The 25392-nt window shown below is 36.7% G+C and overlaps 1 protein-coding gene across 6 annotated transcripts in view; it reads left to right on the forward strand.

Moving 5' to 3' along the window:
* Window positions 1-322: 322 nt before the first annotated feature.
* The window catches only part of LOC143558373 (uncharacterized), a 53529-nt gene continuing 28459 nt past the window's right edge, over window positions 323-25392 (forward strand). For 3 of the 6 annotated variants that reach the window (XM_077047214.1, XM_077047215.1, XM_077047218.1), the window contains exons 1-2: window positions 323-1850; window positions 2637-3679. In XM_077047214.1, the coding sequence (XP_076903329.1) occupies window positions 1682-1850; window positions 2637-3679 (1212 nt within the window). In that variant the 5' untranslated portion in view covers window positions 323-1681. Of the gene's footprint in view, window positions 1851-2636; window positions 3912-3941; window positions 4434-25392 lie in introns of those variants that run through there. The other 3 variants (XM_077047220.1, XM_077047221.1, XM_077047217.1) reach the window with 3 other exon arrangements.

Below are 25392 nucleotides of genomic sequence, written 5' to 3' on the forward strand. Positions count from 1 at the left end.
TATTTAACTCACTAAGTTTTAGTATATTATGATTATTGGTAACTAAAATTTCTTATTTAATATTGTAGGAAATGAAAATAGTTATGTTCTTATTGACGAGGATGACAATGCTAGTGAATTTCATCTTTTGAGCGATCGTGAACTTGATGCATTCAATACTCGAATGCCATAAACTTTTATTAAAAACAACTTCATTGGAAATTGATTTTTAATTATGAAATTATATAGTTCTGGATTACTTTTTGAATTAAAGTTGTATTTTAAAAACCGTTTCTGAGCCCGACCCGGTACGGTATAAAAGTAGGTTATTGTTTCTATTGAGTAAATGAGATATGTGTATCACTTTAATGCATCATTTTAATTTATTATCTTCCAGCTGGATGATACAACAATGTCTAGCTAACCCCAAAAATATTTTTTCAAAGGTTGCCATGCTCATGAATAACATCATACTCATCATTACTGAAGCATGGCTCTTGAGGCTGTAACAAGATTATAAAAGTATGATCCTGATGATTTCAAACCGAAGCTATAAAGACCTGCTGGATACTATATAGAGTTTATTATAGATAAAATGACCAAAATGTCCATTTGAGCAGTAAATGTCGACAAAATGTTTATATGACAAACCAATTCTCAAAATGTCCACCCTAAAACTCATCGAACCGATAACTTTTTAATCATTACTCGACGGGATTTTTAACTAACCAAACTCAACCACTTGTCCAAAAAATCTCGTTGGAAGCCAAAATATTCACGTTGGACACCAAAACAAATCTCATCGAACACCAAAACAAATATCGTTAGAAGCCAAAATAATCTCATCGGACACATAAAAAGCCCATCGGATCCAACAATTAAAACAACAACAAAACACATTATCGACCTGATAATTTTATGATGCGTGGCAGAATCTGGCTGGTTAAAAATCTTGTCGATTAATGATTATAAAATGAATGGGTTGAAGAGTTTTAGGGTGGACATTTTGAGATTTGGTTGGTTAAATGGACATTTTGGTCGTTATCCCTTTATTATCTATGGTTGCTAATCAGCTGTCATAAGTGTTGAATAACTTAAACAAAGCATGCAAGGTAATGGTTGTTAAAACTTTGATTTTAAATTACCGCACCCTGTTCATGCGCGCTGGTTTATAGAATCGATCTTTTTGGAATTATATACATTTGATTATAAGGTTGTTCAATTCCGCTCATAAGTTGAAAAGATTTCAAAGAAAGTTTATCAAATTAAGTTCTTGAAATAACATCAACCTGTAAGTCTGTAACCATCTCCATCATCTTTTAGGAAGCACCAAGAAATGAAGGTATTAATCATGAATGGAACAGCATTTAGTAAGTAGGTCATATAGATGTCAGATTTACTTATTTACATACTAGCCAAGTATACAGTGCAGCTGAGAGCACAATCAATGAAAGATAACTGAACCTAGCAACCTATTGTTTTTTTTATTTATTTTCTACATCTTTAACTCTCATTTAAATGCGGGTCCTTACCATCATGTGATCTTGTTCATAGTCGGCGAGCAGCTTCTATAGGCAAAGTGTCATAACTGATCATAAGCTCCCATGTTATAGTATATAAACAACATAGTAGTAAACTGATCAAGCTACCAAAAATGAGCTAGTATTATTTAGAAACTTGCGTATAATATATATCAGTCTCGATGCAGGTTTACTCAGTGTGTCGGCATGAAGCCCTTTTGGGACTCTTGCTGATTTTGTTGTTTTGTAGCAGTTTGTGTCATGGTGATGACAAAGTTGTTGAGGTAGTTGGGATTGGAGAATGTGGTGATTGTAAGGAGAATAATATTAAGAACAGCCATGCTTTATCAGGTAACATTGCATGATATATGATATTACATGATAAAATCACGAAATATTTATTTAGTTTTAACTTGGAAAATTAACAAAATAGCTTTGACTTTTAAAATTACTAATTAACCAGAGCGTGACAAGTTCAATCTAGCAAGGCAGCTTTCAAAATGACGTAATAAATTCGACCATTTTGGTGTTCCTAGAGCGTCAGATCCATGTATGGAACATCATATTTGTTCTACTGCGCCAGAGACCTCACAAATTATCACAAACTAAAAAAATTTTTTTTTTTCTAATATAACACATGTCGCGGGAGATTTCACTCCAACTCAAGAGATTTACTCAAACCGAAGCTATAAAGACCTGCTGGATACTATATAGAGTTTATTATAGATAAAATGACCAAAATGTCCATTTGAGCAGTAAATGTCGACAAAATGTTTATATGACAAACCAATTCTCAAAATGTCCACCCTAAAACTCATCGAACCGATAACTTTTTAATCATTACTCGACGGGATTTTTAACTAACCAAACTCAACCACTTGTCCAAAAAATCTCGTTGGAAGCCAAAATATTCACGTTGGACACCAAAACAAATCGAGGGTCTAATCCGTTAGTGAGTGATTGATGACGCGTGTCCTCCTGTGATTGGTGGAAGTTATTGGAAATTGAAAATAAAAAAGTAAAATGGCTATTTTGTAATATCAAAAAGCTAAGTTAATTTTGTTAATATCCTAAGTCAAAATGGTATTTTCTTCATTTTCCTTATTTAACGCGGAGAATGTTACGTATTTTGTTCAGGGCTTAAAGTAACAGTCGAGTGCAAACTCGCAAACGGGATGGTGAAAACAAGAGGTGTTGGGGAACTTAATGGAGAAGGAAATTTTAAAATTTCTTTACCACGGGAGATGTTGAAAGATGGAAAGCTGGCAGAAGAATGTTACATACAATTTCACAATGCAGCAAATGAACCGTGTGCAGTTGATCATGATGGTACTTTAAAGATTATGTTTTTGTCAAAGTCAGACCAAAAGCACACATTTGGACCAACAGGAAAACTAAAGTTTTCATCGGCTGTTTGTACTTCTGCATTCTTGTGGCCATTTTTTAAGTACCCTCCCCTGCTGAAACTGCCACATTGGCCAAAAAAAGACAATTTTTTTGGCCACCATTTTCCACTTCCACCGAAGGTGTATCCTTCTTTTCCGTTCCCACCGAAAATACCATTTAAGAAATTTTTTCCTCCGCCTGTATATGATCCACCGGTTGTTGAACCTCCTCCTGTTCCAGTGTACAACCCAACACCCAACCCACCGGTACCATCAACACCACCTGTTGTTGAGCCTCCTCCTCCAACTCCTGTCCAGACGCCAGAGCCTAAACCCCAGCCACCAGTTGTCAAGCCAGAGCCAAAACCAGAGCCACCTGTTTACAAGCCAAAACCAAAGCCACCAGTTGTCAAACCGGAACCAAAGCCAAATCCACCCGATTACAAGCCAGAGCCAAAGCCAAATCCACCTGTTTACAAGCCAGAGCCAAAACCAAAGCCAAATCCACCTGTTTACAAGCCAAAGCCAAAGCCAAATCCACCTGTTTACAAGCCAGAGCCAGAGCCAAAGCCACCAGTTTACAAGCCAGAACCAAAGCCACCTGTTTACAAGCCAGAGCCAAAGCCAAAGCCACCTCTGTACAAGCCAGAGCCAAAGCCAAAGCCACCTGTTTACAAGCCGAAGCCAAAGCCAACTCCACCTGTTTACAAGCCAAACCCAAAGCCACCTGTTTACAAGCCAGAGCCAAAGCCAAAGCCACCTATTTACAAGCCAGAGCCAAAACCAAATCCACCTGTTTACAAACCAGAACCCCCAATTGTCAAGCCAAAGCCACCGGTCGTCAAGCCACCAAATTGTGAGCCCAAACCGAAACCACCTGTTTCTAAGCCAACTCCAGTCCCAGAATACAAACCAAAGCCAAAACCGAAGCCGCCTGTTTCCAAGCCACCTCCTATTCCAACATACAAGCCAAATCCACCAGTTTTCATGCCCCCTCCGGTGCCAGATTACAAACCAAAGCCAAAGCCTCCACAAGTTCCAATTTACAAGCCAAAGCCACCAGTTTTTAAGCCTCCACCAATTCCAATTTACAAGCCAAAGCCACCAGTTTTCAAGCCTCCTCAGGTTCCAATCTACAAACCAACACCAAAGCCACCATTGCCACCACTAGTAAATCCACCTTCTCCGATTAGCTTGCCACCACATGTTCCCATTTACAAACCTCTTCCACCAATTTATAAGAAACCCTGCCCTCCTATTTCTCTTCCAAAACTTCCTCCAAAAGATATCCCTCCCCTACCTCCTCATCAATAAGAATTAATCTGCGTGCTATCAAGAAACACACATAGACTTCATGATTCAAAACAACTTCAAGAAAACATGCCTGCATGATGACATAAAACTTGATACAAAGAAACTTGGGTTTCCCTTATGCATGATGCCAATGTATTGGAAGGAGTTTGTGTGTTAATTTCTAAGTTTGATTTCTCTATTGTATCAAGTTGTTTCAGTAATGGCGTTTTTAGTTGAAATAAGTTATTGTCAGGTTTACGTGATCGATCTGCATGTGTACTTAACTTGGCTATCGTGTGTTATTAATATTTTAGCTAAATGCGGCTTATAAAGGTGCAATTCCTCATCTTTAGTATCATTACAAAATTCACTAGGATAACAAAATCTTACTTTTTTTCTTTTTCTTATAATTTAGCACTATTATATCTTTCTTGATTTCTATTTGGATTGATTTAAGAATTTGAAAATATATATTGATATAGATAAAAAGACTATGGATTTTATTACTTTTATCTTTTTCTAACTCTTATAATTCACTTCTATTACTTTATTTGGATTGATTTAAGAATTTGAAAATTTTAATATAAAGAGAGTAGAAACAAAAGTTATTTTATTTGTTGAAGTAGAAAAAAATAATTGTAAATGAGTTGTATTTTTATTTGTAAAACTAAAATATATATGTTTATTAATTATAACTATACGTGCACGCATATATATTACTAGGCTATAAAAACATGTGTATTACACAAGTCGATTAAAGAATATATATTAAATTAAATATTAAATAGTTAGTATTAAATATTAGAAATTAAAAAAGAACAGAAAACAAACTTATTTATTACGTGAATAAAAAAGAACTGAAAAGACGAGAAACAAACTTATTTACTAACCAAAAAGAACAAGCATGAAAAGTAAATAAGGCGTAATTTGTGAATTAAAATTAATAACAATAAATGCCATTGCATTAACAATTTGGGAGTCGTTCTGTAGTTTTGTCTCGCTTTTTCTAATTTCTTTTTAGCCGTGTTTATTTAAATAAAACTTTTGCCATTCAAAAAGACACGTAGAACAAAATGGAAACAACCTTCCCGTAGAACAAAATGGAAACAACCTTCCAGTTAGACATGCAAAAAAACCGGTTCCGTACCTGACTCGATGGAACTGACCTGGAATCGGTTTCAATTTGTACCCGGTATACCCTATACCCAGGTTGGGTTAGTTTATACCTGGAAAACCCAACCCGGTTCTCTCTTTTGTTTCAGAAATCGGATCCTACCCGGTTTTGGTTCCAACCTAGTTCGGTTCGTACCCAGAAAACTGGTTCCACCGGGGATTGCATTAAATGAGTTGCAGACTTGAATAATAGCCGTTGAAACTGGTTCCAACGGCTTTATAGCCGTTTTAGGACCGTTGGAACCGGGTTTTGAGGTCCTACAACTATATAACATCGGTTTTGATCAATTGTTTGAGTACCCAAGTCAAAAACACCAAAAAAAACTTATCGTTTTACACTCCAGACTTACCTACATCTCAAATTGTTTTCACTTCCACCACCACTTGTTATGGCAAGGAAAAACAAAGGCAAAAATAAGGCGAATTTTACATCCGTTTTTATTGACCCGGTCCGTGTTGAAGATGACCCTGAAGCTGCACGGGTTATCCCGCATAACTGCAACGAAGATGTATGGCGGAATTGGCATTTGGTTGAGTTGATCAATGGAGACCTTAAGGCTCGTTGCAAATTTTGTAGCACTTTTTTAAAGCATGATTCGAACTCAACTTAAAAAAGCATATTGAATAGAAATTTTTGCAAGGTGTTGGAAGATGTTCCCGCATCGGACCAAGTCAAATTGGGTCGCGATGGTACAATATTACGTTACACCATGAAAGCGGTTCATAATAGAATGACGAAGATCGTGATTCAAGAAGGTTCGTTGTTTAACCACTTTGGCAGCCCTGTTTGACTACCATGATTCGAGAGTCTCTTTAACCTCGCTACACTCATGTAAGTCGTACCACCCTTAGACGTCATTGTCTAAAATTGTGGGAATGTGCAAAAAATTATTTAAATGAGTTTTTTCGAACCATACAAACGGGTGCGAATTTAACTAGTGATATTTGTTCGGCACCACATGGGGTTACCGGAATCCTACCTTTGTGTCACCGCTCATTGAGTCGATATGGTTTCTTGGAAAGTGATGAAACGCACCATCACGGTTGAAAAACTTTACATAAAATATACACCACCTTGCTACGGAAAGTTTTTTTTTGCTTGATGTGTTGCCCATATTATCAATTTGGTTGTTCAAGACGATCTCGCTAGTGATACCATGGACACCAGTTTGAAAAGCGTTAAATGTATGTTGCAAGATATTTTTATAGGTGGGAAAAGAAGACACCAGTTTGAAAAGCCTGTAGATGAGCATGAATACAGAGCAAAAATTGGTTCTTTATTGTATCTTACTGCATCAAGACCTGATATCATGTTTGCAGTATTTGTATGTGCTAGGTTCCAGTCAAGTCCTAAGATGTCTCATATGACAGCAGTCAAGAGGATCTTCAGATACTTGAAGGGAAAACCATATTTAGGGATTTGGTATCCAAAGAATAAATCTTTTGATTTGATAGCTTTTACTGACAGTGACTATGATTGATGCAATATGAGCAGAAAGTACACATCTGGGTGATGTCAATTCTTAAGAGACAGACTGGTGTCTTGGTAGTGCAAGAAACAAAATACCGTGTCAATCTCAACTACAGAAGTTGAGTACATTGCTACATCTGCCTGCTGTGCACAAGTCCTTTGGATTCAAAATCAGATGCTAGATTATGGTCTAAACTGATTGAACACTCCTATTTACATTGATAATACTGCTGTATTTTTCATAGTTAAAATCCTGTTCAACACTCCAAGACCAAGCACATTGATATCAGACATCATTTCATCAAGGATTGTAATGAAAAAGGTTTGATTGAAATGAAAAGAGCTGACACAAGTGAGAATTTGGATGACCTATTCACAAAACCACTTGATTGAACCAGGTTCAACTTTCTGTTGAAATCACTAGGCATGATCAAATCTGATGAGGTCTGATTAAGGATGTGTGCTTGCTGTGCAAACTGACTATCTTTTATGTAAATTTCTTGGTAAGTGTTTATGTTCTTTGTATGTGATTATGGGATTATGATAATAACCGATCTGTGCTTACTTGATTATCTGTTGAACTTAGGTGTCTTTGATACTTAGGTTAATGATCAGTGAGGGTGTGTGATGTCGTGATAAGTGTATTGCAATGATATATTAGTTAGGTGTGCTTATTTGATATCTTTATTGTGTGATATTATGTGTTTAATCTGATCTAATGATGTTATTAGGATATGTTAGACTATGCTTTGTGTGAAGGCTGCTTGCTTTGATAATGTCATGTGTGATTAAGATTGAATATGTTGCTTTCTTTTGTGTCAAAATGTGTTTTTGAGTCAAATTAATATGCTCAAATGAATATTGTCAAGATAAACTTTTAATCAAAACAATTTTGATAAAGCAGAGCAAGTTGATTATGGTGCAGAGATATGATAAGATTATTCAGTTCAAGCTTTATAGAAACTAGAAAGAAAAAGGATTTCAATGAAAATTGATCCAACCTTTGGGAGATGATAGTACATTAACTATTTAAAGCTAATCATATGGATTTAATAAGCTAAAAAGACTTTTAGTATAGTCATTAGCATGTATGGTGGCTTTCCATGATGATGTAAAAGTTGAGGTGATATAAACATAACGAATATTCTAAACTTAATGTGGAGATACATTGTTGAAGATGCTTGTTCCAACATACATCTCTCCACATGATAAGAAAAAAAATGATTATCCAGTCATACACAAGCCCGTTGGTATTTGGTCACCAAAATAAAGTATCTTTTATCTATGACAAAGAACAAATATGAGAAATGTCGAAGATACAAGAAAAATGTCAAAAAGATTAATAAATCAATCAAAAGTTGATAAGTATGTAAAGTTTTATTATTTAATCAAACAAAGAGGGTTTAAACTAGAACTAAAGAGATGGGGGCATACAAATAAGTCATGTCATGTCTCGAATGAAAGGATTGTAAGTCCGGATGGTATGTAAGTCCAACGTTCAACCTCTAGTAGTTTGAAAAGAAAATACAAAAATATTTAAATAAGTTCTGTCATAAAACAAAATTTTGACCAAATATCAGGGGGTTGGAGTCAAATTGGGGTGATCTAGAGAAAGCCAAATAAGCTTTGAGAAGAGCATCATAGCATAATAAGTGTTATCCATTTATGTCTTATGCTATAAACTGAACCTTAAGCATATCACCAATGCAATGAAATTCATGCAAAGTCTAGACCTGCTATTAACCTGTCTATTATGTTATAATAATGCTGAGAATGAAGTATGGAGAAGCTACTTAGTCAATATGATCCCATGTTGAGGTCTTTTCAACAAAGATAGAAAATTTTTTGAAAGGAATACTTGACTCAAATTTGATCTCAAAATGCTACATTTGCTCATTAAACTTTAAAATTGAAGTGAAAATGTTTATAATAAAGTTTAAGTTCAAACAGTGTTGCATTTTACTTAAATATGTTTGGATATGTAATGTCGAGTAAGGTTTGATATTTATTAACCTTCTCGGGCACACTTAGGTGTTTTTATCTAAGTTTACCATTTTCGAGCATGCTTTGATGGTTTACAAACTTTCGGGTAGACCTTACTGCTTTATTCAAAGTATAACTTACTTCGGGCAAGCTTGATAATTAACTATGTTTGAATCTGTTATTACTAGCAAGCTTTGATAGTTTATACTTTCTAGCATACTTTGTTGTTTTCTTTGAGAGAATGACTATTTCTAGCAAGCTACTTGAATGTGATAATGTCTAGCAAACTTTAAAGTACTTAAAGTTTTCTAGCAAAATTTGTTAACATTGATCAAGTCTAGCAAGCTCTCAAGTTCTTATTAACCTTCGAGCAAGCTATGTTGATTTGAATCAAGCCTAGAAAACTTTTGTGTCATTTAATGTTGTCTAGCAATCTTTAATGTTTTCAAAACAATTCTAGAACACTTAGGTGGTTTATGAATTTTTGATTAATTCTAAAAAGCTTTGTGATGTTTAAGTACTTAAATGATTTATTCTTGCATTTTCGGGTACACTTTGACATTATTTAGTTTCCGAGTAATCTTAGGTTATGGAAAGTCAATATGTCTAGCATACTTGATGATTTGCAGTTACCTGGTGAAATTACAAGTGCTGCTGGGTAAACTTTGTTTATCGGGTACACTTTATGCTTCGGGCACACTTGTTAATATTCATTTTATATTCCAAGTGTTTCCCAAGCATACTTGGTAATTTCACAATATTTCTAGCATACTTTATTTTTAGAGTACACTTTGTGTTTAGAGCACACTTGTGTATCTAAGGATAACAAGTCTCCTCTAGCACACTTTACTCATGTGAAGTATTTTTCGTGCATACTTTTCTTTAAGAGTATACTTGAATGACTTGTGAACTGATTATGTATTTTCGGGTAAGGTTTATGAAGTTTAGGTATTCGAGCAATGTTGATTATTAGAAATATATCTAAGTTGTATTTTGGGATTCTTAATTGATTCCTAGCAAGGTAGCCTATTTGATATTTTGTACTCGATTATTTGTCTTGTGATGTATTTCTCGAGCAATCTTGTATTTCGAGTAAGCTTCCTTCATTTTCTTTACTTAGTGTATTTTTAATTACTTAATAATATCTAAGCTTCTGAAACAAGCAAGCTTTGAGAAAGTGGAAAGTACCTAGCAAGCTTTGTAAATAATCACTTTTCCGAGCAAGGTTTGCTAACTGAACTTTATCGAACAAGGTTTTAAATGAAAATATATTTAATGGATAATGTTACTGGTTGACAGCTATTTACTCACTAAATGACAAAATGCATTTAAAGCCCACATTCAAAAGGGTATAAGAGAGGGAGTTAGAGAAATTTTACACATTCTCATCTCTCTCTCCTTCCACTTTAGCTCTTGTTTCGGAAACCCAACCAACTTATTGCAATAATCTCATAATCCTAACCCTAATTTACCAGCCCACACAATCCGACTCGGTAAGCATCAATTAAGTGTTTTCCGACAATGATTATGTGATAATGGGCTATGATTATTCATTTTTACTAACTCTTTGTTTCTTGTGTAGGTTATAAATTTGTTGAAGCTCAAGTTCTTAAAGAAATTTCTTTTTATCTTCTTCAAATTATAACTTATACCTATTCAAAGATTTGAACTTTATGACTAATTTATGTTTTGAATGTGTTTCTTGTTTCTGTTTGTACAGATATGGTAGGTGATGAACCAAAATATCTTTTCAAACACAAGCACAACATGTGTGCTTTATTACAAGTTACACCGGACAATCAAGAGGTGGCATACATGATACGGTGGCTTCAAAGATCAAATATTCGATTCGCCTTGACAGAGTGCCCTATCTTATATAGAAATCATCTGTTAGATTTCTGGCGCTCAGCCACACTTAATGATGACGTCAATGGCAGGCGGTTGGAGGCCACAGTGGCAAATCAAGAGATTCGGATAACTGAGAGACTTATCCGAACATGTCTTCAGTTGAATGATGATGATCACAATCCGATTCACTTTACAACTCATCATCTGCTGAAGATATTTGTTCAAACAAAAGGTTATCAAGGGAATGTCCATGAAGGACAGTTCCAGAAGGGAATGTTCCCAAACCTGTATAGGTTCTTGATTCACCACATCATTCAGGGTTTTGCTTCTAGAAAGGGATCTTGGACTCTCATGAGTTGGGACTTGGCCAATGCAACTGTTGCAGTGGTTTATGATCTACCTTTCAATTTTTCGAAGATGATCTTTGAAAGGATGGTGAGCATATTAAGGAAGCCGAATAAAGAAAAATTCCTAGCCTATCCCAGATTTTTGCAAATAATATTTAATCACGAGCTACATGGTTTACCCACAATGGGTACAACACATGTCCTGCAGAATCTAAATGTCTATAAACGGATTGCTAATCTGGCTAGCACAAGCAGATTCAATCCAAATGCTGAGTTTGATGTGTTACCATGGTTGATTAACCATGAGGCTGAAATTATGCATGTAACTAAGTTGATATCAGAGGAGGAGGAAAAAGGTGAAGAGGAGGATGATGAGTCTAGTGATGATGATAGAGGAGATGGAAATGAAGGGGGAGCTGGAGGAAAGTTTGTTGATACTGCACAAGTTCAGGGGGAGGATCAAACTTTACCCTTACCTACACCACCAACCACACCATTAGCAACACCATCATCAACACCTATCCCTACCCCACCAACTACACCACCTTTCTCACAACCACCACATGACCAAACTACCCAATCCCCACCGATCCAAACACCACCCACACACACCCAAAGCCCACCTGAAACCTTAAACCAAACACCACCTCAAACCACTGACCAAACAACATCCCAATCCTTAACCCAAACCCATACCCAAGACCTAAGCCATACACTACATGAACCATATATCCTAGAAATACTTCCCGAACACTTACAAACCTTTCCATCCACACCAATTACATCCCCAACACATTCCCAACCCTTAGAACAACCCATCCAACCTACATTCACAATAACCCATTCCAGAACACTTTTAATACCAAGCATCAACCCTTTACCCTCAACAAGTGAAAACATTTTTTTGAACCCAAGCGCTCCCACTGACCCAATCCTTCCACACTCCCAAACCTTTAAACTAACCGATGAACATATCCAACCTTTACCCGAACCTTTCTCTACTTCACCACCACAAACTCCTCCCTCTGGTACTTACCTGTTTGAGAGGAATTTGGACCTTCTGATGGAAAATGCTACCTTGAGAAAGAAAATGAAGAGGTGTTGAAAGAGAATGAGGAGTTGAAAAAACAGCTTGTCCATGCTCAATTGAGAATTCAAACCCTAGAGGCCGAGGTTGAGAAGACCTCAGCTGCCCCAAAACAGGGGAAGAATATTAAAGAGGCCACTGTTACTGATGAGGTTGTCGTTGAAATAATGGTGGATGCAGAGGTGGAAGTAGTTAATGTTGATGGTTTGAAAAGTATATTAAATGCATTTGATGATGATAGTGGTGAAAGAATGATCTTTGATGAGGATTATGAAGGTGATATATATGGTGATGATGAACAGATTTATGATGTTGATAATGAGATTTTGAATACTCTTTATGGAGACTTTGACGATGATCTGTTAAGGAAAGAAAAAGAGTTTCATGCTGAAAGGAAGAATCAAACCATTGATAATGTGGTAACAACTGATGACGTGGCCACTAATGTACTAAATGAAGCTAATGCCACTGATGTTTTAATGAATGAGGGTGCTGCAACTGAGGAGCTAGCTTATGGGACAGGTCCGAGCCCCGGTGCGGAAGCGTGAATAATCGTTATTAAACAGAGTGTGGAGCTCGGAACTAGGGTTAGGATCATAACAGGTATTTACTCTTGAAATATGTCTGGACGGATGAGGTGTATTGGGAGAGAGCCTGATTTGATTAACAATCAACAATAAAGTAGAATGAACAATTGTAATCAAAACACAAAAGATAGAAACAGGTAGTATGAAAATATTAGCCGAATGATTCTCATTAAAATGAACCACTCATACATACATTCATACATACAATCGATTAAGAAATATCAGCCGCCACCAGGAGAGCTCATCCTGGAGGCGGAGACTCTCTCAAAGGGATAAAACCCCTAAATCTCACTCATACACAATACAGTCACTCATACTAGAGAAATGAATAAAAACATCTATTTATACTAATCTAGCATGACTTGGTCTTCAAGCCATCCACCCATGGTTGAGACAAATAATATATTTGTCACCCACAAATTAATTCGATGCATCGGTCTAAAATATAAGTCCCAACAATCTACCCTTTAGACCGATGCCATCGAATTTCTTCCATGATCACCTCATAACTCGTTGTCTTTCATTGAAATTCTCCCCCTCACGTTAAGCTTCTCCCATTTTTCATTTCGAATCATCACTCTTATACCACTTTTGGATATAGTTGTATGGGCATATGAACGAGGCTTTGAACTTCAAAAGATCAACTTCAAGTAACAAGGTTATCACAAAAAGAAATAAACTCATTGTAATCATCAAATAATCTTCCATTCATCAAATCTGTTTCTTCCCCTATAAATTATCTTCCAACCATTCCCTGAATTAAGATAGCATTCAAGTTCAACCATAACCCATTCTTGAGTGTTCAAGTGACTATTTCATAGGAGGTTGAACTCTACTGATCATCCTTTCAACATTGTTGCTTGAGATGACTCTATCTTCTCATCCGTACTAGGAAATCTGAAAACTGACAAACGATGAAACATCTTTGAAAAACCTTGGATTATTAATCTTGATAAACTTTTCCTTAACTCGAGTCTTTTACTTGATTTGAAGCATGCCATTTGCAATGAAATTCAAAGATTTTTACTCCCCCAATTTCGTTGCAATTGTCTTTAATAAATGTGTCTTCAAATCAAGTGTGGGTGAAACAATCTTGATCATCCTCATTAAGATTGTAAAAATCTCAGATAAACATATTCAAAAGTTGGTTGACACTTAATGTGATTAAATCCTTAAGCTTGGTCAACACTTGTTCTTGTAAAGCTCTTGATGAAGTTGTGAAATTGGATGAGGTTTGAATTCCATAAGCTTGTTGATGATTGGAGAAAAATTACTAAAATACCCCTGGTATATATCTTCCGTAGAGAACAGCTTCGTAAAACGGTCAACGGTACCAAAAATCTCAAAAGTTTCTTCAAAACTTTGAAATATTTCATAAACTCTGTTTCCTAGCACAAAGTGTGCTTGGGATCACTTTCCTAGCACAAAGTGTACTCGGAATAACTTTCCTAGCACAAAGTGTACTCGGAGTAACTATCCTAGCACAAAGTGTACCCGGAAAGCAAAACACTTGTGATTTTTCAATTTTAGCACTAGCACAAAGTGTACCCGGAAGCACTTTCCTAGCACAAAGTGTACCCGGAAATCAAAACACTTGTGATTTTTCAATTTTCAACTAGCACAAAGTGTGCTCGGAAGTACAAGTGTGCTCGGATTACTTAGTGCTCGGAAACAAAAGTGTGCTTGGATAACTTAGTGCTTTTTCATTTTCCACCAAACATGCTCGGGATCAAAAGTGTGCTTGGGAGCAAGGGTGTGCTCGACACAAACTTGAGTTTTCTCTTCACAAGCATAATTGTTCAAGACAAAACAAAGTATGCTCGAAATAGAGTCTGCTCGAATAAATAAAAAAGTGTGCTCGAGACTTAAAGAAGATAGTTTTCTTGAGAAGACAAAGGACATACTCTGGGTTTCACAAAGTGTGCTCGAATTTGATGTGCTCGATATAAGATGTGCTCGAAATAACCTGTGCTTGAGCCAAACAAAGATGTGCTTGGGCAAAACACCTCCTGTGCTCGAAGCAACACTTAGTCATTTTCCATACTTGAGTTCAGTCTTATATAATCATAGTTTGCTCGAGACACCAAAACTTCATTTATGCATTATCAATCACTGATTTTCCTTGCAGAACCTGCTTGAATGTTCACTTTACATTTGCTGCAACAAACTATAATGATATTGCCTCTAATACTTGTTCATTCCTGACTTGTACATTCTTCACACCAGTTTGTACCATCGGCAATTTTTGTCCACCAATCATGTACAGTTCGAGCAGCATACATATCATAAACAACAACGAGCACACATAAACCTTAATTTTTCAGATCTGGAAACAAGTAAATCTGAAAATAATCATTATAGCAACATCCACGCCGTCTCGAAATCAAAAAAGCCTATCTTCATATCATAATCAACCTTTTCAGATCTAGAAATAATCAGACGAACAGTGTTGCCCCAAAAAGAGCCAAATAACACTGTTACATCAGATCTGGACCGTTCTGACCTAATAAACATGAAATTGATGTTGGATCTCCAAACGAGTCATCAACCCAAACATCAATCTATATACTTTTCTCCGAATCATAATTTCAAAACCCCCAAAAATAATTTCAACGAATTTCATCATTTAACGTCCATGGTGGATTCAAGTGCGAAATGAATCAGTTCAGCGGTTAGTTTGAACGATTCGGTAACCCAGGCTCTGATATCAATTGACAGGTCCGAGCCCCGGTGCGGAAGCGTGAAAATAGTCGGTATTAAACAACGGTGTGGAGCTCGGAACTAGGGTTAGGATCATAACACGTATTCACTCTTGAATGATGTCTGGATGGATGAGGTGTATTGGGAGAGAGCCTGATTTGATTAACAATCAACAATAAAGTAGGATGAACAATTGTAATCAAAACACAAAAGATAGAAACCGGTAGTATGATAATATTAGCCGAATGATTCTCATTAAGATGAGCCACTCATACATACATTCATACATACAATCGATTAAGAAATATCAGCCGCCACCAGGAGAGCTCATCCTGGAGGCGAAGACTCTCTCAAAGGGATAAAACCCCTAAATCTCACACATACACAATACAGTCACTCATACTAGACAAATGAATAAAAACATCTATTTATACTAGTCTAGCATGACTTGGTCTTCAAGCCATCCACCCTTGGTTGAGACCAAATAATATATTTTTCACCCACAAATTAATTCGATGCATCGGTCTAAAATATAAGTCCCAAGATTATGTAGAAGGTTCCAATAATGTTGAGCATGACAAGGAGATGGAGGATTTGTCAGATGATATTGATAACTTTGCCCCTGTTACAGAAAAAGAAAAGAAAAGGATATTGGAGAAGGGGAAAGAAATAGCTGATGATGAAGAAGAACTTGTTGTTACTAAGAAGATAAATGATGAGGATGATGAAGAGGATGAGAATGCTAAAGCAGCCAAAAGGTTTGAACATGTGATTAATGAAACAAGGGATAGGGAATTCATTGCCTAAACCCTAACTGTAGAAGAATTGGCTGAACAAAAAGATTTAATTGAACAAGCCAACATTTCCAAAACATTGAATCAAGAAGAGGAAGAGGATCAGGAGGTCATTGAAACCTTGATAAAAATGAAACGAGCTGAAGAGGTTGATAACTCATTAGCAATGGTCCTAAGTGTATTCAGTCAACCGCAAACTGAACCTGAAAAGGAAGCTGAAAAGGAAGAATTTGTCAAGAAGGGGGAGACTGAGGATACAGTGGAATCATTGTTGAAAAAGGCTTCCATGATACATGAGGAGTTTACATCCAATGTAAACAGGTTTGAAAAGAAATATTCAAGGAAGAGGAGGTATCTGAATTCAATAGTGATGATGCTAGCAGCTCAACTCCTTAAAACCCTATTTCTTTGAGAGTTATCAGACCATCTGATGTTCCTGATCCAGACGAACCGATTATAGAAGCACTTGATGATTCAACTTAAGATGATGATGATACAGAAGCTGATGAAGGTGCTGCTGATGATGATGATGATGATGACAATGATGACAACAATGATGATGATCAAGGCAATAAAGCTGAAAAAGTTGATATTGTGTCCCCTCAAGTTGATATGACTGATGAAAAAAGAACAAATATTCAACAAAGTCTGGATGAGGCAAAAAAAATAAAAATCCTTTAGTGATAAAATTGATCATATTTGGATATGGATTTGAAAGATTGGCTCCTTTATCTGATGAGGAGTTGCAAAGATTAGTTGATAAGGAAGATTATGTAATAACGAAAAGGATTGAAAAGAAAAATGTTGACTCATTGAAGTATAGAGAATATTTAAGAAGGCATGGTCTGAATGAGATGGAGTTGAGCCGGTTAAGTTTCCATGATTTGGAGGGAAATTACAATACAACCAGGGAAACTATTGAAAGAGAAGAAAATGAGAGATTTGAAAAAGAAAGGAGACTATCTGAAAATATGGAAGAACTTAATAAGAGGTATGGAGGAAAGTGTGGATACCTAATTAGAAGAGGAATGGCTCCTGAGCTTGTGGACAGTCTTACAAAGGAAACAGTTGAGTCTCACTTCAACAAACTATCAAAGAAAGATCAATCTGAACCTTCTGCAAAGAGGAGAGTGATTATAACTTTAAGAGAAAAGAAGAAGGCTGAAAATGAAAATGAGGAGTTGGAAAGAGCTAAAGCCCAAGATACTCCTATTCCTATGGAAGTAAAACCTGAGCCAATTGAACATAAAGAGCCATGGGAAGATGAGGAGATGATCAAGGTGTTGAAAGAGGTGATGAAGCGTAAAGGAATGACTGAAAATATGTTTAATATGCTGGGTCAAGCACAATTGAAAAAGGTATTTTATGAACAAAAGAATGAATAGGAAAAGCTTCTAAAAGAAGATGTGAATCCCAGAAGTTTTGTAGCCGGATGATTTGTACCAGCTGGTCAACTCAGAAATGAAAGAATTATGGATATAATTGTAAGATTATTCAGGGATGGAGGAGAGAATCTGGTTGACTTAATGACTATGCCTGCTGAGTTGGTAGTTGAGGTGTACAAGAAGAAGTTTGGAGTAATGAGAGCCACTAAACCAATGAAGTGTATTCCAATAAGGACCTCAGCTTCAAGAGAACAAAGATCAACAACCAGAAGAGAGCCAAGTAGAGCTGGAAATCAAAGGGAGGAAAGGCCACAAACTGATGTGGACTTACCAATGACACTCTACTATGACTTTGTCTCTCATACTTTGAAGGTGATAATGCAAAGCAAAAAATTAAGAGAGATTATTTTCAAAGATGACTTTGCAGATTATAAAAGGGAACAGCTTGAAAAGATTGCAAAATTGGAGTTGTATGACTACCATAACAGAAACAAAATGGCTGGTAGACAACAAAATGAGTTTGTTGGTGCATAATGTCAGTAGTTCAGTATCTAGGGTTTCTATGTGTCTGTAATCGTGTTAGATTGGTTATTTTGATATGGTGTCGCACAAGTTCGCCTGATGTAAGCGAACATGTGGACAAGCGAAGTTAAGACAACTTCGCCTAGTCTGTTAGGCGAAGTTGTCGAGGCCTATATATGCCTAACTTCGGCTTGTTTAGAAAAAACGTTTTTAGGAGAGAACGTGTTTGTGATTTGAGATCACGTGTTGAAGTGTTGCAATACAACGTGTTTATTAGTATTGTAACGTGTGTTTGTGTATCGTCTCAACGTATTATATATCTTACACTCATATCGTATTACGTGGGGATTCCGCACCCTCGTGTTACGAGATACTCCTGTGTAGATCCGGCTGGGAACCTACAATTGGTATCAGAGCATTTGCTCGTGATTGTGTGGTTCGGGATTATCAGGCGGGTGTTAAGATCATTCCGTTTGACTATTCGCGGAACGAGTTTACGTTGAAATACCTAGTTTTTGTGTCCTACCCATCTCCCACCATCAAATATAACCCATTACGCCCTCGCATATCTCGCAATACGCCAAATTAAAACCTGCAAAAACCTTGTGTTCATCAGGCGAAGTTTCCGTCACTGTTTGTAGGGTTTAAGAGAAGTTATAGAGAAGGCGAAGTTAAGAGCAGGCGAAGTTGTAAGCAGCGAAGTTAGGAGGTTTAAGCGTAGTGAAGTTGTCAAGCGAAGTTGAATATAAGCGAAGTTGAGCACAAGCAAAGTTGTCACAACTTCGCTGTCTGGTCACTGTTTAAATATTAAATACTTTCTTGTTATTTCGAGTCGTGTTTCTTTCAACTGTGACTTCGATAAACATTACAGAACTGGTAAAAATGGAGGTTGAAGCCGGTTCATCAACTAAAGCTCCAAAAATGCTTAAGGGTACCAATTTCGTTGCATGGAAAGATCGGTTTGAACAGTACGTGAAGTATCAAGACGCTAAGATTTGGGTTTGCATTCAAGATGGATACATTCCACCAACATTCTTGTTTGAAGGTCGTGATCAAATTAAGAAGTACAGTAAGATGGAAGAGGAGGAAAAGAAAATGTATGAGGCAGAGAGTAAAGCTCATGCAGCAATAACCATGGCTCTTCCACAAGAGATTCTTCATACCTTCAAGAAGTACAAAACTGCTAGAGAGCTATGGGAAGCACTAGAAAATAGATATAAAGATAATGTGGGGATACGTGCCTCCAAGACAAAGCTACTAAAAACCCAATTCTCTGTATTTAAGTATTTGAAAAATGAATCACTTGATGATATCATCACCAGATATTATCACTTGATGACCGAACTTAGTAATTACTCCATTGAATAAAAGGAAGAAGAGATAGTAGAGAAACTCCTTGATGCTCTTCCACCGAAATGGGAAATGTACACGGTTTTGATGAGAGAGGATAAAGACTTTGCCAATATTGATTTGGAAACAGCAGTTCAATAAGTTACGAAATTTTGAACTTAGCAAGGTTCGGAAGGAGACACCAACTGATCAGGTTCAGGATCCGGGAATGTATGGTGCGAAAGTCACTTCAAGTTCAAGTTCAAAGTCAGAATCCTCTGCCTACTACTCAAAGGGAGAATCAAATTCAAACTCAACTCGTGATGGTCATGTGATTCTCAATATGGATGGCGACGTATGTTTCGTAGCTGGAGGTAGTAATCCTTCAAAACCTCAAGCCACAACTGGAAATTTCTCGTCAAATGTTCCGAGCTACAACTAATCACAGATGCCCATGAGTGCTAAATCAGCTGAACAACAGTTTGCTCTTTATGCATCCTTCATTGCATCTTATGAGAACTACATCAAAGGTAAAATAGTCGACCCTGCAACTTTGGATGAAGACTATGATCAGATCGATGCTGATGATTTGGAGGAGATGGATCTGCAGTGGCAGATGGCTATGATAGTAACAAGGGTAAAGAGATTCATGAAGAAAACGGGTAGAAAGTTCGTTGGAGAAAGACCAGGGTTTGATAAATCAAAGGTTCGATGTTACAACTGTCAACAGAATGGTCACTTTGCTAAGGAATGTACAAATGAGAGAGTCGAACGAAGTCATAACAGGCCTGCACAACAGAATGGGGGTGGTAGTGAGAATAGAGCTATGGTATCTAGACAGAATGGTGGATACAACTGGAATATACAAGTTGAGGAAGTGTTCAAGCAGGCTAATTTGGTAAACATCGAAACTGGAGGAAGTGAGCGTGAGACGGGAGAAAATCAAGCATATATGGCAGAAGTGAACGATCAGCTCTCTGAGGTAAGTTCTGAACCTCATTGTATACAATGTGAAAATCTGTCTGAACAATTGAAAACAGTAACTGATCAGTTTATTAGTTTGGATGCACAATTTAAAACGTTAAAAGAAGATCATCACTACACTAAAACTAGAGAAAACAGTTACTCGGTAAAAATAAAAGCTAGTGAAAAGGATATCAGAAGTCTTAAAGCAAGTCTAGCTGATAAAATACAAGTAATTGATCTTAGTTATGAAGTGTTAGAAAAAAAAACCAAACTGATTGCTGAAAGAGATAAACAGATAGCTGATTACCAGGTTAAAGTGGTGGAACTAAACAGAAAAATTGAACAAATTTAGAAACTCTTCAACAATGCTTGATCACATCATAAGTGTTCAACGTTCCCCAGTTAACAAAGGGAGAATTGGATTTTCTGAAGTTCCACCACCGTATAACAATAACTATACCTATAATCCTAGTAATCAGAAATCTGCTGATGTTGAGATTAGTCAGACAGTTCCAGTCAAAATTTCGACTAAAGAACCTGAAGTTAATAAGAGCGAAACGAGTAAGCCAATTTCCAATGTTGAGATTTCTGTTCCTAGCCCTGTCTCATCAAATTCGAACAAGTCATCTGAATCGGGTGAGATAAAAGAAGAGGTAGTGTTACTAAAACGTGGGGAGGAATATAAGCCTGATGAAAAGAATTCTTCCCTAAACCCTTTCGTCCCACCATATGTAAGACGAACGGGTAGTAATGCAACCTCGACCTCTACAGCAATTGTTAAGACGAGAGTTGATCACAGAAGTTGTTTAAGATGTAATCAAGTAGGACACCTTATTGCTGATTGTCCTCTAAACCAGAGAAAAGTTAGAGGTATGAGGCATCCGAAAACTGAGAATAAAATGAATATTGATTATAATAATGGTAAGAATGTGAACACACCAAATTTCAGACATTGGTCTAATCCAAGATTTCAAAGAAATCGATCTCAGTTTTTCCCAGTTAACAACCAAATCAACAATTATAACTCTGTTAATTCACTAAGGTTTGGATGGCCTCATAGTAAATCCTCGAGAAGGTTTCCTTTCAGAACTTACAGAAATCATTCTCAAACTGACTTTGGGCAACCAAAGTGCTGGATGTCGGTCAACAGATTTAATCGACCCAAGACCAGTAGGTCTTGGGTCCCCAGATTTAATATTTTTCTCTAATTGTACAGGAACAGTCGAACAGGGCTGTAAACAATCTGTGGGTTGTGGATAGTGGCTGTTCCCGGCACATGACTGGTAACAAGAAATTGTTATGTTATTGGAAACCTGTTCAAGGAGGTAGGGTTAGTTTCGCTGGAGAGAGTCGAGGTAGAATCAGTGGTATTGGAACTGTGACGAATGGAAAAATGAAGTTAGAGAAGGTGAATTTTGTAGAAGAATTGAAGCATAACTTGCTGAGTGTATCTCAGATTTGTGACCAAGAATACACGGTGCATTTTACTAAAAACGAGGCATTCGTCCTTTATCCTAGTTTCAAGATACCAGAGGCATGGGTGGTAATGAGAGCTCCAAGAGAAAAGAATACGTATGTAATGGATATGAGGGCAACTGAGATGACAACAGGAGAATCATGTCTTCTGTCAAAGGCAACTGAGTCTGAGTCAGAGTTATGGCATCGAAGAATGGGACATATACATCTTCGCAAGATGAATTACATTGTCAAGAATGGGCTGGTGCTTGGTGTTCCCTTAAAGAATTTTAACTTTGAAGATCAATGCTTGTCGTGCAAGAAGGGAAAACAACACATAAAACCTCATCACTCCAAGAAGGTTAACTCAATTGTCAGTATCCTAGAGCTACTTCACATGGATCTCTTTGGTCCCGTGAATGTAAAGAGTCTAGGTGGAACGTCATACTGCTTGGTTGTAACCGATGACTACTCTCGATAGTCTTGGGTATACTTTCTGAAGGAAAAAGATGAGACAGTTCAGTTGGTAATTAACTTGATTACCAAGGTTGAAAATATTGTTGGGCAAAAGGTTAAGTACATCAGGAGTGATAATGGTGCAGAGTTCAAGAACTACCAGATGGAGATGTTCTGCTTACAGAAAGGGATAGACCATCAATACAGCGCCCCGTATACTCCGAAACAAAATGGGGTAGCTGAGAGGAAGAATAGAACGCTAATTGAAGGAGCCAGAACCATGCTGGCAGATGCTAAACTTCCCGTGGTGTTCTGGGTTGAAGCTGTTGCCACAGCCTGTTATATCCTTAATCGTGTTTTAACTGTTAAAAGTTTAAATAAAACTTGTTATGAACTCATGCATGGTAGAAAGCCAAACCTGAAGGGTCTTGAACCTTTCGGGTCCCCATGTACAATATTAAAGATAAACTCAAAATTTGGTGAAAAAGCCGACGAAGGTATTTTAGTCGGATATGTTGTTGGAACACCCAACAGAAGAGTCTTTAATTTATCGAACAGCAGGGTTGAGGTGGTATGTAACACTGACAATACGAGTTACAAATCACCAAAGCCTAGCACGGGACCTGATGAAGCTTTCGACTATGATAAACTATTCAAATATTTTAATATGCCTTACTTGGGTTTTGCAGAAGTTGATGAGAAAATTTGTAACGATTCCGACGAAACCAGGCATACCCTAACCGGTGGACAATAGTTACGTTATATTTAATGTCGGGTACATGAATTACCATAGTAATTATATGAGAATACATGGTTCACTGTATTGATTGTACGTGAATATATAATTCATCGTATTGAATATGCGATTAATCGATCGATAGTTATTGAAACCCGAACGAATCGAGGGTTCAATTATAGACGATATCTTTAATATTTAGTGATTTTACGAAGTATTAAAGCTTCGGGATAAGTGAATTAAAGCACAGAAAAAGAATTTTCGATTTAATGGTACGTCGGTACATTAAACGAAACCTTTAATACCAAACCAAGCAAGAGACGATCGATCAAGCCGAAAAAGATGCGCAATTATTAATAATATGATGTTTTAAGTTAATAAATGTCATGGTTTAAGTTTTTAAAGTTTTTAAAGTGGTTTTATATAAATTTCATTTTTAAGCCGAAAACGACCGTTTTAGCCTCGTTTTAAGCCGAACTAAACATTTAACCGAAAAACGAAATGAACCAGATTATCCAAAACATTATCCGGATTTCGAGAATCCAAACATGTGGCTAAGAATGGAGAGGTGGGTCCCACCCCACCCCCCTTGGATTTCCGATCGGCATTAAGGGGTTTACCCCATTGCCTTGTTATTTTTTTAACAACAAATCTTCAAGATCTTTCTTCTCTCTCAACTTCATGATCGAAAACCCGAGATTTTTAGCTAGAAAACCGAGGAAAAAATCGAGTTATGTACGTGTTCATCTTCGTTTCTTGAGTTTATTTGCAAGAAAATGAGGTTTCAAAGATGAAAACCGATTCTTGCATGATCAAGTGATGTATACGGGTTATACAAGGGATCTTGGTCCAAGAAAGGAGTTAAACGAACCAAAAAACGAATTTTTACGGTTTAAACTTTAGTTTTGAAACAATAACCGAAACTATAGTGTAAGAGGCTTGATTGTGAGTGTAACTTGCTTGGTATTGTGGTATGTTGGTTTTAGGTTCTGTATTTAGTGGTAAATAAGGCGGAAAGACGAGTTTGTAGCTTGTAGTGGCGGAAAACAAAAGGTATATTCGGTTTATGTTCGGTTATAGATTTTTGGACAGATTGTGGATGGTTTACAGTTAGGTCATGAAATTTTACAGAGGTGTTAAATACATGAAAATATGAGTTCTGTGAAATTTTGGTAATATTTGGACAAAGGATGAATATTTGGTGAATTTAATGCTTGGTTTTGGCTAAAAATGGTGAAAAATATTTACCTATCATGAAAAATTCTGGAAAAATCCAGATAAGCTTTTTATAACATGTATAAGTCACACAAAAAATTTTAGATCAGTTGGAGAAGTCTAAGTAGGCTTTTCGGTTAAACGAGTTCTAGGGTTTTCTAGCTCGGTTTTAGTAAATATGGCATGTAAAAAGAGATTTTCGTTCTGGAAAAATTACAGGGGACTATGTGGACGGTAGGGGTCATCCAGGAAAAGTTTGGGATTTTTCTAAGGCCGTTTGGTATTTACGACATATTTAGTGTTTAAATGGTGTTTAAAAATAGATAAATAAATTTTAAATATAAAAATTAATTCTGGAAATATTTTTATAAAATTCCCCACTGTCAAAAAGTGATTTGTGCAAAATTTCAAGATCCGAGATTAAACGGATAATTATTTGTGCTAATTATCAAACTTTTAAAGTTTAAAACGCGTAAACCGGTAAAGTTCGCCTAAACGAGCTGACCGGTGTATAAAAACCCAAAAAATGAACTATTTTCATATAACTGAGTTAACCAAGTAAAAATAAATTATCCGAAAATAATTCGGATGATTTGGGTAATTTTATCCGATAAAACAGTTTCCGGTGCACTAAAGACGGAAACGGGTCCCGCGGCCAATCGGGGCGTCTAAACCGAGTTCTAATTTCACAACTTTAATTAGATTATCAGTCAACAACTATTTTCAGGTCGTGTGTGACCAAACTCATTTTGAAACGTAAAATCGCATATCCGTGCTAGGCACGCAAAACGGGGAAAAACAAACTAATATTTATTTTGACTAATGAACTCTAAACGAAATCACAATCTGAGTCCGGAGAAGTGTTCTGGGTTAACATTGCCCCCGGAACGGGTACAATTCTGGGTTAACAATGCCCCCGGAATGGGTAAAGTACTGGGTTAACAGTGTCCCCAGATGTACCGGTTAACACGGTTATAGATTATATAAACAATAATTGTATAATAACGATCGTAGGGATCATATTACAGATCGGACGTATTAACTGATAATGATTGTTGTTACCTGCTTGCATGTGCTAAGGTGAGTTTCACGAGCCCCTTTTTCTGAATTGTTTTTTTTAAATATTTTCCCGGGACGGAAGCATGTTACTACTGAAATGTT

Source organism: Bidens hawaiensis, unplaced genomic scaffold (assembly GCF_021521415.1).
Source record: "Bidens hawaiensis isolate Kalapana, Puna unplaced genomic scaffold, B.hawaiensis_p1.1 tig00019446_1, whole genome shotgun sequence".
Classification (NCBI taxonomy): domain Eukaryota; kingdom Viridiplantae; phylum Streptophyta; class Magnoliopsida; order Asterales; family Asteraceae; genus Bidens; species Bidens hawaiensis.